Here is a 15240-nt window from a genome sequence, read left to right as displayed (position 1 = left end):
GCCTTATTATGTAGTCTTGAAAAAACATAGGAATCACTTCCTTCTGATATCAATGAGAAAATGTTACTACAGCAAGGAAAGATAATTAGTTATAAGATGATTACATTTTATTCTTTGCCTTTTTTCACTTTACAGTAATTGAGGAAAGTGACCCTACTATAGGGCTGTCTCTTCCTTTCTAACCCTACTATATCACTCTCCCTCCTCAAAACAAAAATTTAAGAAGGTCAAGAAATAACTGCTGAAAAGTCTCAAAGAAATTATGAAAAAAATGGAAAGCTATGATTAATATGAAAGAAGTACTCTGCTTAATGTAACTGTTTGTAGATTTCACTTTTACCTACGTTGTAGATGTTATTGAATCATTCCTTGAGAAGCAAATGTTTAAATCCTTATACTGCCTATAAGCAGAACCTGATCCCTTTCTTGGTCTCCAGAATATAAGTTAGTTCTCTTAATTTGTGCAGATTCAGTTCCATGATGTTTCCTTTTATTCATTTTTTCTACTCTGACTCCTGACATATAAGCATTATTTTTGCACCCATATATGTAATAAGTATTGTTAAACCAGTTTCTAAGAAGCAAACTTTGTAGAGAACTATATCAAAAATATATTTCTACAGATGGCTATATTGCTCAGCATCTAAAATCCTACCTCCAGTACCTACTAGCACTACTAATTGAATAGTCATTGAATTTCTTATTTTGGAGATTAATTTCACATAACAATCCTGAAGTTCACAGATGTCACTTGTCCTTTGCAAATGTACACACTAAATTCCATCCTACTTTTCCAGATCATTTCTCCGAGGTGGTGTCAGATTCAGTTTTATCGTGTGTAGTGTATTCCACCATTCAGAAAGAAAATACTAAGTGGAACTGGGTGCAAGTCAGGTCCTTGCAGAACACTACTTATTATTTCACTTGTACATTTGTCCAGGAAACTACTACTAGAATAATTGAGTATAATTATCTTATCTGCTTATCATCAAGCTGGAGCAGGTGTATTGTTTCATAGGCTTGCTTATGAGATTACTACATGAGAAGCTAATGTATTTCAACTTTGTAAAACTTTTTACTTTTGGCATTTCTATTCTTGTTATAGAAAGAAAATAAATTGGCTTGAAATTATTAACTTCTGGCATTTTTTGGCTTACTACCCCTCCCTCCCTTTGCTTTTTTTTTTTTTTTTTTAAACTTCCTTGAAAATAACATTTTTTCCAGAAACTTCAAATCTATTGATTGCAAATAATTAACGAAGGTTTTATTTCTGGATATATGAATGTAAATAATTAATAAGGTATATAATAATGTCTCCCTCTTCCTATTTTTCCTGTCTATGTTATCCTGTACAGGTTGTCAGTCACCTGGTGTTTCAAAGCCAGCCTCCTCCAAATTTTTAGTGAAGCCTCCAAATTTTTTGTGAAGTTCCCCAGAGCAATTATCTATTAAACCATATAAGTATTTTCTTCCTTGTTTAAATGTTGAAAAATTTACTTTATACCAGGAAAGCATAAATTGAAAACACCATCAAGATTTGAGGCCAACAAGTCTCTCTTTACACATAAGTTCCTTAAACAGATTGGCAAAGATGCACACATACAAATTGTTTTCATGAAGGCTCCTTAAAATCTATTTAAATCAATCTATCTGTGCATTATTTGCAATATTTCAGGACTGCAAAGTCAACCTCTAATCTGAAAGTCAAACATCACATCATGTCACATGCATCACAAGCAACAGATTTGCTGAAGAGAGTTATTTGCGGCTAGAGCTTTGAGGTTAACCAGAAAAGTCTTATTGCAAATTTTCGCTCCTTCAAGATCTTTTAGGTGGTGGGTTTTTTTTGTTTTTTTTTGTTTTTTTTCCTCTTAATACATCAAGCTCAAAGAAAACAACATAAGCATCCATACTTCATTTATATGACTTTTCCATGATTTAAGTGATTGTCTTACTTAGCCACACCCACCAAAAATAACCACACATCTTAGGATGCCTCTGTGTTTGTGATTGTTTGGGTCAGTCACAGGTGGGCTTTTGAAGTGAATAATCTTTCCAGGGAGATGCTTAGAGTTCACACCACGGGAGGTTTTCAAGATGTGATTAGACAGCACGCTAGATAATCTCACCTGGGCTCCCTTTCCTGTGAAAGGTTGAACTTAGATGGTCTTTTGAGGTCACTTCCAACCTGGATTGTTCTGTGATCTATGCCCAGTATGTTGCTCTACAGTTATTTATTATTACCATTGCTTTTATCAAATCTCTCTGACCTCCTGTTAATAAAAAAGTCGAGGTTTGTTGCATACATCCTATATTTAAATGGGACAAGAATATTTTCTTTATTTCTTTGGATGTCATCCTGACTAGACGAGAGAAGAAAAGACATAATGTGAAGTGGACAAATTTGGTCTTGCTGAAAGTCATTAATTTAAAGTTGCCAAATGTTTTATTTATGTGAAGATCCTTCATAATTGTAGGTACAGACTACAGTCTTTATCGTGGTTACAAAGTTAAGATTAGATTTTGAAACTTAAAAGAGGATATTCCCCCTTTTAATAAATTCACATTTTTTTCATTTATTTATTTTAAAATAAATGATAATAAAGATTTTATTAAAACAACCTTAATGTTTTAAGTGTTCTACTGGGAAAGAAAAACAGCACCCCAATTTTTTGAACAAATTGTATCATTATACCATTATACATTTATAGAGAGAAAGAAGAGCCAAACTTAAATTTACTTTCTGGGGTTTTTTTTAAGAAAATATTAAAAATAGTACCATTCTTTTCAGTCTATTGTGCTGAATACACAGAAGTGAAACAGTTCGGCACAACTAAGGTACTATTGGAAACAGAAAAGAAATGAAAGAATGCAAAAATATATACTTACTTTTCAACCACAAAGAATAAATAAAGAATTAAATGTTGAATTATGTAATTTACTGAATAATATAAACCTTTAATTTCAAATTATTTCTTAAACTACTTCAAAAAGTATTCAAATATTCATTTTTTTTAATAAGGCCCTTATTTTTTCCAATAAGCAAATGGTGCTATTTTCATGATCTGTAGGCTAAGAAAACAAGAAAACCCTAAATATATCAGTCCTTTATTTTAGTTTCTATTCCCTTTCCCATTACAAAATCTACTAATTATTCACATTATGCCCAAATTGTCTCATGCAGTGAGAGAATATAGATACATATATATTATTACATTTTTTCCCACACAAAATTTATGATGGTCTATAAAATGTTTGCATGAATAAATTAAATACGTCTGAGGGCTTTTAAGCAAATATTACAGTAAAATGTTTTAGTAGCTCCCATCAGCATCCTTGGCACACTATCACTTCCCATCCTAACTAGCCATAATGATTATTGTATCATTATGGTGTTATGCCATGTACAATAAATTTGCACTCAGTATGACACTTTAAATCATAAAAATGTTTAAATTTACCAGATGTTGAACAATTTAAATATAAACCTTTGAGCCACTGAGTATTTCAGTGCTGCATTTCATATTCATTGGTGAGTGTGTACCCGTGGACTTCAAGGTGACATAAATGTTGATTGCTTCTTTGTAAATACATTGCCTGCTCTGCATAGTATATTTTTATGGTGGATATATTTCAATAAAAGAATTGATTAAGCCTTTGAAACACTGGTTATCATGTTTGAGCAGCTGTTTGAAAGGGCCATATAGCATTGTGTACATAGCTTTTAAAATAACTATCATAATAAAAAAGTGTAACTGTATTTTACTTTATCCCATATTGAAATCTCAGTAACTCAAGGGCCTGGGTCTGTAGTCCACATAGACCACTGATGTGAATGAATCCTACCCAAACCAGGAATTTATTTGAAAAGGTCGCTAAAGGGAGTTGAGAAGGATATGGCAAATAGATTTCTTAAAAATATCTGTGTACACAATGGATGCTATTTTGGCCTAAGCATTGTCAGTATCCAACTTAAATATTTCTAGAATAATTTAAATGTACACAATTTGAATTTGTTACTATATTCTGTGAGCATTTTAGAGTAACTTGCAAGGAGAATGTTGATTTTTTTCTAACTGTATTTTCAGGTCTCGTTGCAGTGTAGTTAGTCTTGCTTTAGTTTTGTTGTTGTTTGGTTCATTATGGTCTCTATTATTATTTTTAATGGAAAGTAAGCTTTTGTCATTCTTTCTGTACATTGATGTACTATCAGCCTTCTCTCTAATGACTTTTAAACACATCAAATATTTTAAGGAAATTTCACCTTAAGTTCCTACAAGTTTCACATTGTAGCAGTAGTAGGTAGTGGACAGAATGAGATATCAGTGACTAAATCTATAAAGAGCAGGAAAGGCAGACTTCAGACACTACATGGTTTGTAAGACAATGACCAGACTAGTCACATCATGAACTTTTGGATGTGCATGTTGCACAGGAAGGAGGAACTAGTCACATCATGAACTTTTGGATGTGCGTGTTGCACAGGAAGGAGCATGTTCTCATGTTAGCATGAGAAAATATCAAGAACGAGTACTGTGTTTAAGAAAGCCATGAGAAAGGAGGCTTCGTCAGCTCACTGCTCCAAGAATAACTTGTTTGATTTCCCAAAAACACTGAGGGGAATATATCACTTTATCCTACCTCTGTGTTTCCAATACATGGTGATAAACACGTGTAATTAAATCCATGAGATTTATCCATACACAGTGCTCCTGGGGCACAGCTTATATTGTAGAATAGGCAGGCGTCAATATCCAGTTCACATCTTTCACCTTCAAAACCTGCACCACAAAGGGAATGTTTAATCACAGTTCATTCAGAATATTGACATTATGTCTGTTCAGGGTGTTAGCAGTTAACACCACTCTACTAGAGTAATTTGGCAGTTTTATTTCCTAAACAAAGTGAAAAAATGGGATTCTTCATAAAAACGTTCATTGCGTATGCTGAGATATATTGTTATTTTAATGTTGCTATTTCTTAAACTTAAATATTTGGATGACAGGTTTTTTGTTCTGTTTGGAAAATACAATAAATTTCCAATGACTTACCTGCAGGGCAAACGCACTTAAAATGATCTTTGTAGTCAACACATGTTCCTCCATTTTCACATGAATTGGTACTACAGTTATCAATTTGCACCTCGCAGAATTCTCCTGGGGTTGAAAAAAAAAAAAAAATCCTAAAAAGGTTAATTATTATGTTGTGTTCTTAAAAAAAAACATGAACCATATTAGTAATATTGGTAAAATAACTATTACTTCAAATAATCTTTCTGGAATATTGTTTAGAATTTAAAGACCTTGAGTAAGCTTCCGAACTCCTTTCTCTCCATTTATATAAAAAAAAAAAAAACCACAACAAAACAAAAAACCAAACAAACAAAAAAAAACCCAAAAACCTCAGAATCTTAAGAAAAAGGTCAAAACACATGCTTTCAGCATTAAAAAACAGTTTTAAATAGGATCCAGTTGGGAATATGGAGCTGAAGAGGTAGGATTTTCACCAGAAAAAATTATCTGAAATGGAGGGAATAACTTTGCCTTTTCTTCTACTTTTTACTGCTGCATGAGTCAACCCTGATCTCTACTCAAGACTTTAAATTCTGTTCTGTATATATTTGATTATGTCTTTTCTGGGCTCCATTTTGGCTATAAACAAGCTCGTCCACATTTGTCTGAGGTAACCTTTAGTGTCATTCTACTGAACAACTACTTGCTCATTTAGCTGAAGACCTTTTTCTTAGCTCAGCATGAAGTAATAACTGAACTTATAACTGGACAGTTTTAAAAAAAATGTACTGACGAAAAATATATCTCTAGCAATGTGGTAACAGTCAATAAGGAAGACAGTCAGCTTTCCACTCTTGGAAAACCAGTAGATTTGACAAAAAAAGAAAAGACATTAAGGTTTTCTTCTTCTTTTTGGTACTGAAAACAATATAATGAATTCTGTGCAAGGGTTCTTGAGATGTTTTTTCTTATTATTGGTGTGCTATTGTTCCTTTTTGCATTATTTGTTTTTTTAATTATTTTTAATTTACTATTTCTACAGCAGGAGTTCTGTAAATTTTTTTTTTCAATTTTAGAAAAGATAAAGAATAGAGAAATGAAAGGTGAAACAATCTTTAATGTTGAGAAAAATAGAAGATGGAAGAGTTTTGAAAAGTTTCAAAGAGGAAAACTTCAGAAAAGAAAAGAAGAGTATATTACTAATGTTTTTACCACCAACTTGTTTGTAATCAGTGTTACTTTTCTCAGTGGTTTAAGCAGAAAAAAATGGAAGAGCTGTACTGGAGAAAAATGTTTGGAAGAGATGTACAAGAAATTGGGATTATTTCTTTAATCAGGCAATATGTTCTTTAAAATGTGTCAAAAGTTAGTATTCTATTTGAAATTCTTCATATGGCAAAAAAACCCAATAATTTTACTTCAAATAATGAAATTTATTTTAATTTTTCAGACAGCTATCCTTTTGATCTAAAGCCAGAGACATCAGGAGAACATGAACTAATAGTATAAAATTTGGTAAGAAATGACTACGTCTCTGTTTCAGCAAAGCATTTCTGCCAACTTCATTAACTTTCCTCCATTCCTAATATAAAATACTTAAACTTCAAGAAATATACACTCCATCTTTTAACATGCTGAAATGATGTGTCAAACTAAGACCTGAGGATTGCTTTTTATGGACTTCTGTAGATGTAAACAGTAATATACTTATTAAGGCCTTAATGCTGTGATTAGTTGGCCAGAAACCTCTATCTTGGGCCAACAGGTACTGAACCACATGTACAGTCTCATGTATTTAGAGGTTGACCAGCATGCTATACAGACTTTTAATGTTTATTTTGTCCCTTTGCTCCTCAGCCAAAAATAGTCCAGTATTAACATATATCAATTTTGCAACAGCAGAGTATATTTTACTTGAAGTCATAAAGCTTACTGAATTATAAATACTTTTGTAAGTATATTATTACTGTAAAATTTAAAAAATAGAGAAAATATGGAATTAGATACTTCTTGCTGTTTGTTATTATAATATAGTATGTAATATTACATGGGTAACCACGGACAACATAACCTTGCATTCACAAGACTCTTAGTTGCTCACTTTGTATTGAAAGTAATCGTAACTATATGTTTCTGTACCTCTGGGGAAATATCATTGTGATTAATGCTTTTAGAAAACCATGGTGTGAGCCAGGACAAGAGTTATAAAATGTAACTTTTTGTGATATCAGTTGGCAAAATGTCATGCTAAAAAATAATTAGATATTTTAGTTGTGAAATCGACTGAATGTATTGAGAAATTTTCTATCTCCTAGGAAATGTAGGGGTTTTTCTTTTTTTTTTTTTTTCTTCTTAATGAGGTCTGGAAGACAAAATCAGAAAAAAAAAGGTGTGAATAAACTTAATATGTATTTTGGATCCATTTTTTCATATTTATTCATGAAGGTGGAATTGCCTTGTCCAAAACACCCTTATGAATAAATATTAGTACAATCAAACTGGCTTAAAGAATTGTCTTGCTATAAATCTGAAATCCTTATAATGGCTGTATCCCTTAAGTGAACTTTACAACTTTTCCCTGCCACAATGAGGTCAAGAAAACCTAGTAACTCCAAACTGTTATAAAATTTATTAGAATCTGAATGCTGCTGAGAAATGCATAATTTATGGTATTAAGATCTGATTAAGTGTTAAATGGATGTCAGGAGAGATCTCCACAGTAATCCACTTAGCTTTTAATGCCTAATTATCACTTCATAGTGAGTGAGGGCTGAATAATTGAGAAATGCAATACTTAGAGAACTCAAACAAGATTTTTGTGCACAATTAAGCATGTTATTCTTCTGTCAGGAATAAGTTCAGCAAGGAACAAAGGAAAAAATAAATTATACAGCATAAGAGGGAGAGAAAATAATTTGATTAAAGAGTTTACTGTTGTACTGTTTATTTTTAAAAATCATCTCAAGCATTTTTTACCTAAGCTTGTGTTCTTACAAGTTAATTGTTTAATTACAAATTCTATACCCAAGTTATCAGTGAAATAAAGTGTGACCACAAAGAGGCACAAACTGAGGTTATGCATGGACATCAGGAAACATTTTTTTACTATAAGGGTGACCGAGCACTAGAACAGGTTACCGAGAGATATGGTGTCTCCCTCCTTGGAGATATTCAGAAGCCATCTGGACACAGTCCTGGGCAACCTGTTCTAGGTGACCCTGCTTGAGCAAGGGAGTTGGACAAGATGACCTCCAGAGGTCCCAGGATTGCCTCATCCAAGGTGGAGAATCTGGCAGTTCAATACACTTAATCTCTTGAAGATGGGGTTGGCATTTAACTTTTTCCAGTCAAGGACCTCACCAGCTTATCATGACTTTTTAAAGATGATAATGACCTCACAATGACATTGGCCAGTTTCCTCAGCACCCTTTGGTATGTCTCTTTGGGTCCTATGGACCTGCACATGCCCAAAGTACTTATGTGCCCTAGAAGTGTCTTCCTCTACTGTAAGTAATGCTACATTCCCAGACTTTGTCTGCTACTAGGCTCAAGAAAATGGAAGGCACCTGAGCACCCACCTGTGAAAACTGAGGCATAAAAAGCAATTTACTTTGAATTGTACCCACTGCCCCATTGTGCAGAGGGCCCTTATTGTCCTTGTCTTTTCTTTTGCTACCAGTATACTTAGAGAATACTTTCTTGTCCTCCCTGATTCTTGACAGCTTCATCTCCAGCTGAGCTTTAGCTTTTCTAAACTCATTCATGCACATTTGGGTAATGTCTCCATATTCCTCTCAAGCAGTTCATCCCCACTTCCACTTTCTGTGTGCTATGGGATGAGACATTTAACTACATTAGCATATTAAACATGAAAGAATGAATACACCTTGCTTCTTATGTGTGTTTGTTAGCTTGGAATCCATGATGCAATAAAGCAACTACATAGTTCTGGGTTTGGTAGCAGTCAGCTAAGAAAAAGATAAACTAGCATACTTATGTCTGTACCTGATTATATACTTACTAGTGAATTTAAATAAACTATAACGAATAATGAAATCCAGGTGATATTCGCCTAAGAATTCTAAATGACTAAGCTATGCCATTGCTGAAGTAGCATCAGTGGCACGTGCCCAACCATTTAAATTTACTTTGGGACCAGAAGAAGGAAAATTGGCAAATGCAATACAAATTCTGAAGGAAAACATGAAGGGCTTTACCATGTAGCCCTGCGATACAATGCTGCCGCTGCTAGCAATAGGCCATAAGCTTTGCACTGAATTTGGAAGGCCTCAGGACTGAGTGTCATCAGGCTTGATTTGTCTTTCCTGCAGTGACGTTTTACTTGGTTTAACTGTGACAGCATTTTTTTCTTCTAATTTGCTTTACTTTTGTTTATCTTTGTATGGTACAACCATAGGTTAATATAGATAGTAGTAACAAATAGTTATTTGAAACAGAATGAGATTTACAACTCTAATGCAATGCTGCAAAGAAATGCAGGGTTGGTACAATAACAGGGGCCTTGGGAAGTGGAAACACCAGATGAACATGGGAACATGGGAAGTTCCATCTAAACACAAGGAGGAACTTCTTTAATTTGAGGGTGGCAGAGCACTGGCACAGGCTGCCCAGAGAGGTTGTGGAGTCTCCCACTCTGGAGACATTCAAAACCCGCCTGGGCACCATCCTGTGCAACCTGCTGTAGATGAACCTGCTCTGGCAGGGGGGTTGGACTAGATGATCTCCAGAGGTCCCTTCCAACCCTGACCATTCTGTGATTCTGTGAAGACTGGCATGGGATGATAAGAGATGTGGCATAGGTGTTGGAGACTCCATGGCTATAAACAACTCACCAGTGGTGACTTAAAGAATGCAGACCTGGAGCTGGACAAAAATGGTCTAGGATAACGAAAAGAACAAAGAAATAGTATTTAATATAAGTTAAAGCCACGATAAAAAAGTAAATTCAGATACAAAATAGAACTGCAGCCCAATGAAGAAAAAGTGTAAAAGCATTTTAGCAGACATATTGAAATGACCCCAAGTGGTCCTTAGAGAGACAAAGAAGAAATCAACAGAATGAACATCATATTCCTCCCAGTGAAGGGCTACAGGTTCTGTAACATTGCTCCCAATGCCACCACTATGAAACCACCAGCCTTAAGACCCGGAGGAGTGTAAAGGGTGAGTATAAAGTCATGAAAAGAGGCAGAAACTAAAAATTGTGTAAGTCCCAATTTAAACTGCATTTTTATTCATTTCCTGTAGTGATCAGATCTGCCCAAATAATGATTATATTTTTAACATTTCAGTTACATTACCAATAACTTCCTGAATTCACATTTTATAAGGTCTGTTTCTCCCTTGCCCATAACCAACATTTTGAGCATAAAAGAGTCAGTTTGAGATGTATGTACTAGTAGGTCCAACTTTACCAAATAACTTGTGAAATTTCTCATAAAGAATACAACTCGCAGTTGCTTCCCATATTGCAGAGTGTAGAAGAGTGAGCACTTCTAATAAGTGTTTCATTTTTAACTGACATTTCATTTTCATTTTCATCATTTTCATTTCATTTTCAGTTTCAGTTCTAAAATCAGAATTTGCATTACTTAGGACTTCAGCTGAAATTGTAGTTGCTAGACATATTTTTAGTTTTATGCGATCTGCTTTGGTCTTCTGCTCTCAGTTTAATATTATAACTTTTTTTTTTTTTCAAAAACTATGTAACAACCAGTATGCTAATAAAGAGTATATAAAGATAATCTACACTAAGTATTTCACATTCCTTATTTTATATGGCAAACAAAATATATTACATGACCTAATGCTTTTCTTCAGATCACAAGTACTGGGACTGCATCATAATTCTTTTTTTTTTTTTGCTTTCCCCTCTAAAATAAAAGTAATTTTAGCAATCTACGATTTAAGAGTATTTTTTCTTTTTTCTGTTTTTTTAATATAGGTATAAGACACAATTAGATTCAGTGTATATGTGCACACATGTGCTCAAACAGACATACACATTACTTTTTGACCACTTAAACCTAGGAGTTAGTAGGAACATTAAAAAATATGTTATTTGAGAGAGTATGGGCAGTTAAAATTCACCTTCTGAAATGTGGGCCTTTGTATCAATACTATTGCATTTACAGGTCATGAAGAACTCTTAACTTTTGAAGCAGGATTTGTCCCATCCTGAACTCTACATCCAAAATAGGTCGGATGTTTGGAGCCTTTAAAATTCTCATTGCTTTCCACAGAACCTGTGGACAGCACAGAGTGACAAGCCTGGTACAGAAGTTTACATTTTAGGCACTTAAAAATGAGCCATGATTTATTCCACTGCCAGGAAGTTTACATTTAATTATTTTGAAAGAACATAAATCCACTTTTAATAATCTTTATTGGACCCACTAGAAGTTGGAAAATAGTTTTTCACAGATTCTGAATATTTCCTCATTTTCATTAAAGTTGTGTAGAACTATGCAGTAAAATGTATTCTTAGAGAGGTCTAGGTATAATAATTAATTTTGTGCTTTTCAAAGAAAAGTGGTTTCAATGAATGAGAAAAGAATAAAACAGCAGAAATAAAGACCTGATCTGACAATTCACACATGTAGATGTTAAAAGCATCTGCCTGACTGTAACTCAGACAGTTGAACGATCAAGTTTAATGGCTTGGTTTTAACATTAGAATTTGAAAATTCTATTATAAGCTGCATGAAAAAATCTGTCTTTAATAAACTAGTTATCATACGTATTAAAATGAAGATTTGTTTAAGATCAATATAGGCAGTTTTTCAGTCCTCTTAGAATAAGAGGACTGAAAATATATTTATATGAAATATATTTATATGAAAATAAAATATAATTGTATACTGATAGAAAAAAGTTGTCTTGACTCTCTCTACAGCTATGGTTGAAAAAAAAGAACATACAATTCATCCCATTGGCGAAGAGTTTTCTACAATAGGTGGGTTGAGAATGCTTACAACTGGACAATCTCCACTGACTATAGATGGAATCTAGAAAACGTGTTTATACTAAATTATTAACTTTTAGATTGCTAAAGATACATTACCCTGAATTAGTTCATTCATTCATTGACTATCACTACCTCTATCCCAATATTTAATAAAAAAAAAAAGAATGAATGGTACAGCCATGTGAAATGACAGTTGGCTTCAGAATATAGTTATTTATCTATAGTGGTATTTGAAAAAATAATCTATGATTTTTTTTGGTCAATATTTGCAGATTAATGATAATTTCTCACTTATTTTACTTCCAAAATTCCTTGTATCTCTATTTTAGGATGGTGTTTCACAAATCCCTGTGAAGGAGAGTTATTCTTCTGAGAGGCAGGGATTATAGAAGGCAAATCCAAGAAAAAAGAGATATAAATAATTTTCTAATGATACAGTTTTTCTAATGAAGATCTAAAGGGAATAGTTTCCATTAGCTCCTGAAAAACAAGAATTTGCTGGGGTTGGAGATAACAGTTCTGAGATTGGAACTTATCATTTACTAAATCTGATTAGGTGAAAAATATTAGGCACCGTACAGTGGATCACTGTTCTAGAAAGCTGTTTCTCCTCTTATGAAAGCAACACGAGCTTTTTTACATAGAGACACACGTGTACCAAAGAGTAGCCAAAGTGAAACACATATGTTCACTAAATACTGTCCCAGCTTCATAGACTAAGGGGATGCAAACATTAATACAAATATTTTTGAGTTCAAGCGAACATTTGTGTGCTAATTCTCAAGTTTTACCAGCCAGCATCTTTGTATTTATATGGGGCTAGATTTAAAGATTTTTGAAAAGATCAAAAATACTTCCACTTGCCACAGCCATCTTATAACTTAGCCCCATTGCCTACTGCTGTATGAATTATAAACATAAAATTTCACCTTCTCCTGGTTTAGAATGAAATAAATCATTCAAGGACTCTTAGGAATAGTCCTTCCTGAAAGTTCCTTTGTAATTGTTGTTTTAGCAGAGAGTCTTTTAGCTGAACTACTTTTCACAGAATGTCTTTAAATTTGTTTGAGATGTATTTTATTAACCTTGGCTTTTAAATGAACTCATTATTCTGGAACATACAATTTGACTTTTGACCATATAATAGATTATCTGTCTTTTCTCTTAGCTGCTTTCAGGATTTAGCTGAAAATCTAGTCTTAAAGATTCAGCCCTTGGCAAAGTCTTTTGTAGACCTCTCTTTCAAATAGTCTTTTATTCTCTTGTGGGGGCATTGTTTTTGTTTGTTTTTTCCTGCCAAAGTGCCCTTCATGTGTCTCAGTGAAAAATCTTGTTTGTAAAAAAGAAAACCAGGATACTAGAAGAATATGCAAAACATTTTTCATGCCCGCAACAGAGACATTTCCTCTAACTTTCACAGAATTATGAATGGTTTAGGTTGGAAGAGACCTTGAAGATCATCGAGTTCCAACCCCCTGGCCATAGGCAGGGACACCTTCCACTAGACCAGGTTACTCAAAGCTCCATCCAGCCTGGCCTTGAACAGCCCTAGGGATGGAGCTCCCACAACTTCTCTGGGCAACCTGTTCCAGTGCCTTACCATCCTCAAAGTGAAAAATTTCTTCCCAAAATCTAATCTAAATCTACCTTCTTCCAGTTTTAAGCCATTCCCCCTCATGCTATCACTACATGCCCTTGTAAAAAGTCCTTCCCCAGCGCTCCTGTAGGCCTCCTTTAGGTACTGGAAAGCCACTATAAGGTCTCCTCAGAGCCTTCTCTTCTCCAGGCTGAACAACCCCAACTCGCTCAGCCTGTCTTCATAGAAGAGGTGCTCCAGCCCTCTGATCATCTTTGTGGCCCTCCTCTGGACCTGCTCCAACAAGTGCATGTCTTTCCTATGTTGGAGGCTCCAGGGCTGGACTCAGTACGCCAGGTGGGGTCACATCAGAGTAGAGAAGAGGGGCAGAATCACCTCCCTTTTATCCCCTTTCACCCTCTTTTGAATTCCTTCTTATCTAAAGTGAATCAGTCAATCATTTTATGTGAAATATGAAGAATTCCAGAACAACCACTCACAGAGCTACTCAGAGAGAGAAGGAATCTTCCAGAATAAGCATCCTACCCAGCCTGATAAAAAACAGCATCCTTGCAGGTTCCTCTGCCCTCTGGATCCCCTAACCATCCCACAGAAACTCTCCAAAGGGCATGAAGGTCATTCACCTACCTGAGCCAGACAATGAGAATGCAACTAGTAGAGCACTGATATTTCTGTATGGATGCTTATTGGATTAATTTCAACGTTGACAAGAAGAGCAAAGAATTCAGTATTGCAGGAAGGCAGTATGTTCACGGCTGTCCCAACAGTTTTCTCAAACCTGTAACTCTCCCAGCTGTCTCTCTTCAGCTAGATACCTACTCTGGATGTCACCATTCTTCCTCTACCCTTGCTATGAGCCTAGGTAGTGTGGTAGTGTCCTTCGTTAAACCTTCAGAATTTTAGAATAAGGAGTGGTTTGTATGAGTCCTCAGGAGACCTCAAGGAAAACCATCACTGGTGATAGAAAATTATACATATTTCTAAATAATAATAATTTAAAAAAATAGTTTTGCAGTTTTTAACATTTTCCTATTTGCCAAAATTATCTCTGCTTTCTAATTTTTTGTCTAATTCACTTACATTTGAGTTTTCATAAGAAGTTCAGGACAACATATTCAGCTACCTCAAATCACCTGAAGGGTAAATTTATTTAAGAAGGTACACTGCCCAACTTACTTTTACATTGTTAAAATGGTATTCAAAAAAACCTAAGTTAATTTAAAAAAAAACAACAAAACAAACCATAAACAACTGTGCATTTCCAGAGGTAGATGAAATGCTATGAGAGGTTACTGTTCTCAAATTTGAGTGCACCTACTTTGCTAAGGATGGAAATTGAAAGAGTTCTCATGTGGCTGGCTGGCTGGTAGCCTCTACATGAACATCTTTAGCAAAGAAACAATCCAACTAAGATTGGTAAGAAAATACTTACCTTGATTCTTATTTTTGTTTACCTTACAAACACAGATGATTGGAATGTCAATGCTAACATTTCTCTCTCTCTTCCCCCCCCCTTTTAAAAAATTTCCTTGAATAACTTCAAGCATGCTTGAGAGACTGAATAATATTCGTTTCCAGCACAGGTCAGGTGAAATGTTAAAAGGGAAAACAGCTTTTAACAAGATGAATGTCAAACATCCAAA

The 15240-nt window shown here is 34.4% G+C and overlaps 1 protein-coding gene across 1 annotated transcript in view; it reads right to left on the bottom strand.

Moving 5' to 3' along the window:
* The window catches only part of EYS (eyes shut homolog (Drosophila)), a gene marked incomplete at its 5' end in the record, with an annotated part of 136201 nt that overhangs the window by 11806 nt on the left and 109155 nt on the right, over positions 1-15240 (bottom strand). The window contains 2 exons of the mRNA XM_009885383.1: positions 4642-4781; positions 5052-5156. Coding sequence (XP_009883685.1) covers positions 4642-4781; positions 5052-5156 — 245 coding nt within the window. The remainder of the gene's footprint in view (positions 1-4641; positions 4782-5051; positions 5157-15240) is intronic.

The sequence above is a fragment of the Charadrius vociferus genome, unplaced genomic scaffold (assembly GCF_000708025.1).
Source record: "Charadrius vociferus isolate BGI_N301 unplaced genomic scaffold, ASM70802v2 scaffold155, whole genome shotgun sequence".
Classification (NCBI taxonomy): Eukaryota; Metazoa; Chordata; class Aves; order Charadriiformes; family Charadriidae; genus Charadrius; species Charadrius vociferus.
The sequence above is the reverse complement of the archived record's forward strand: the minus strand, read 5'-3'. Positions and strand labels throughout refer to the sequence as shown.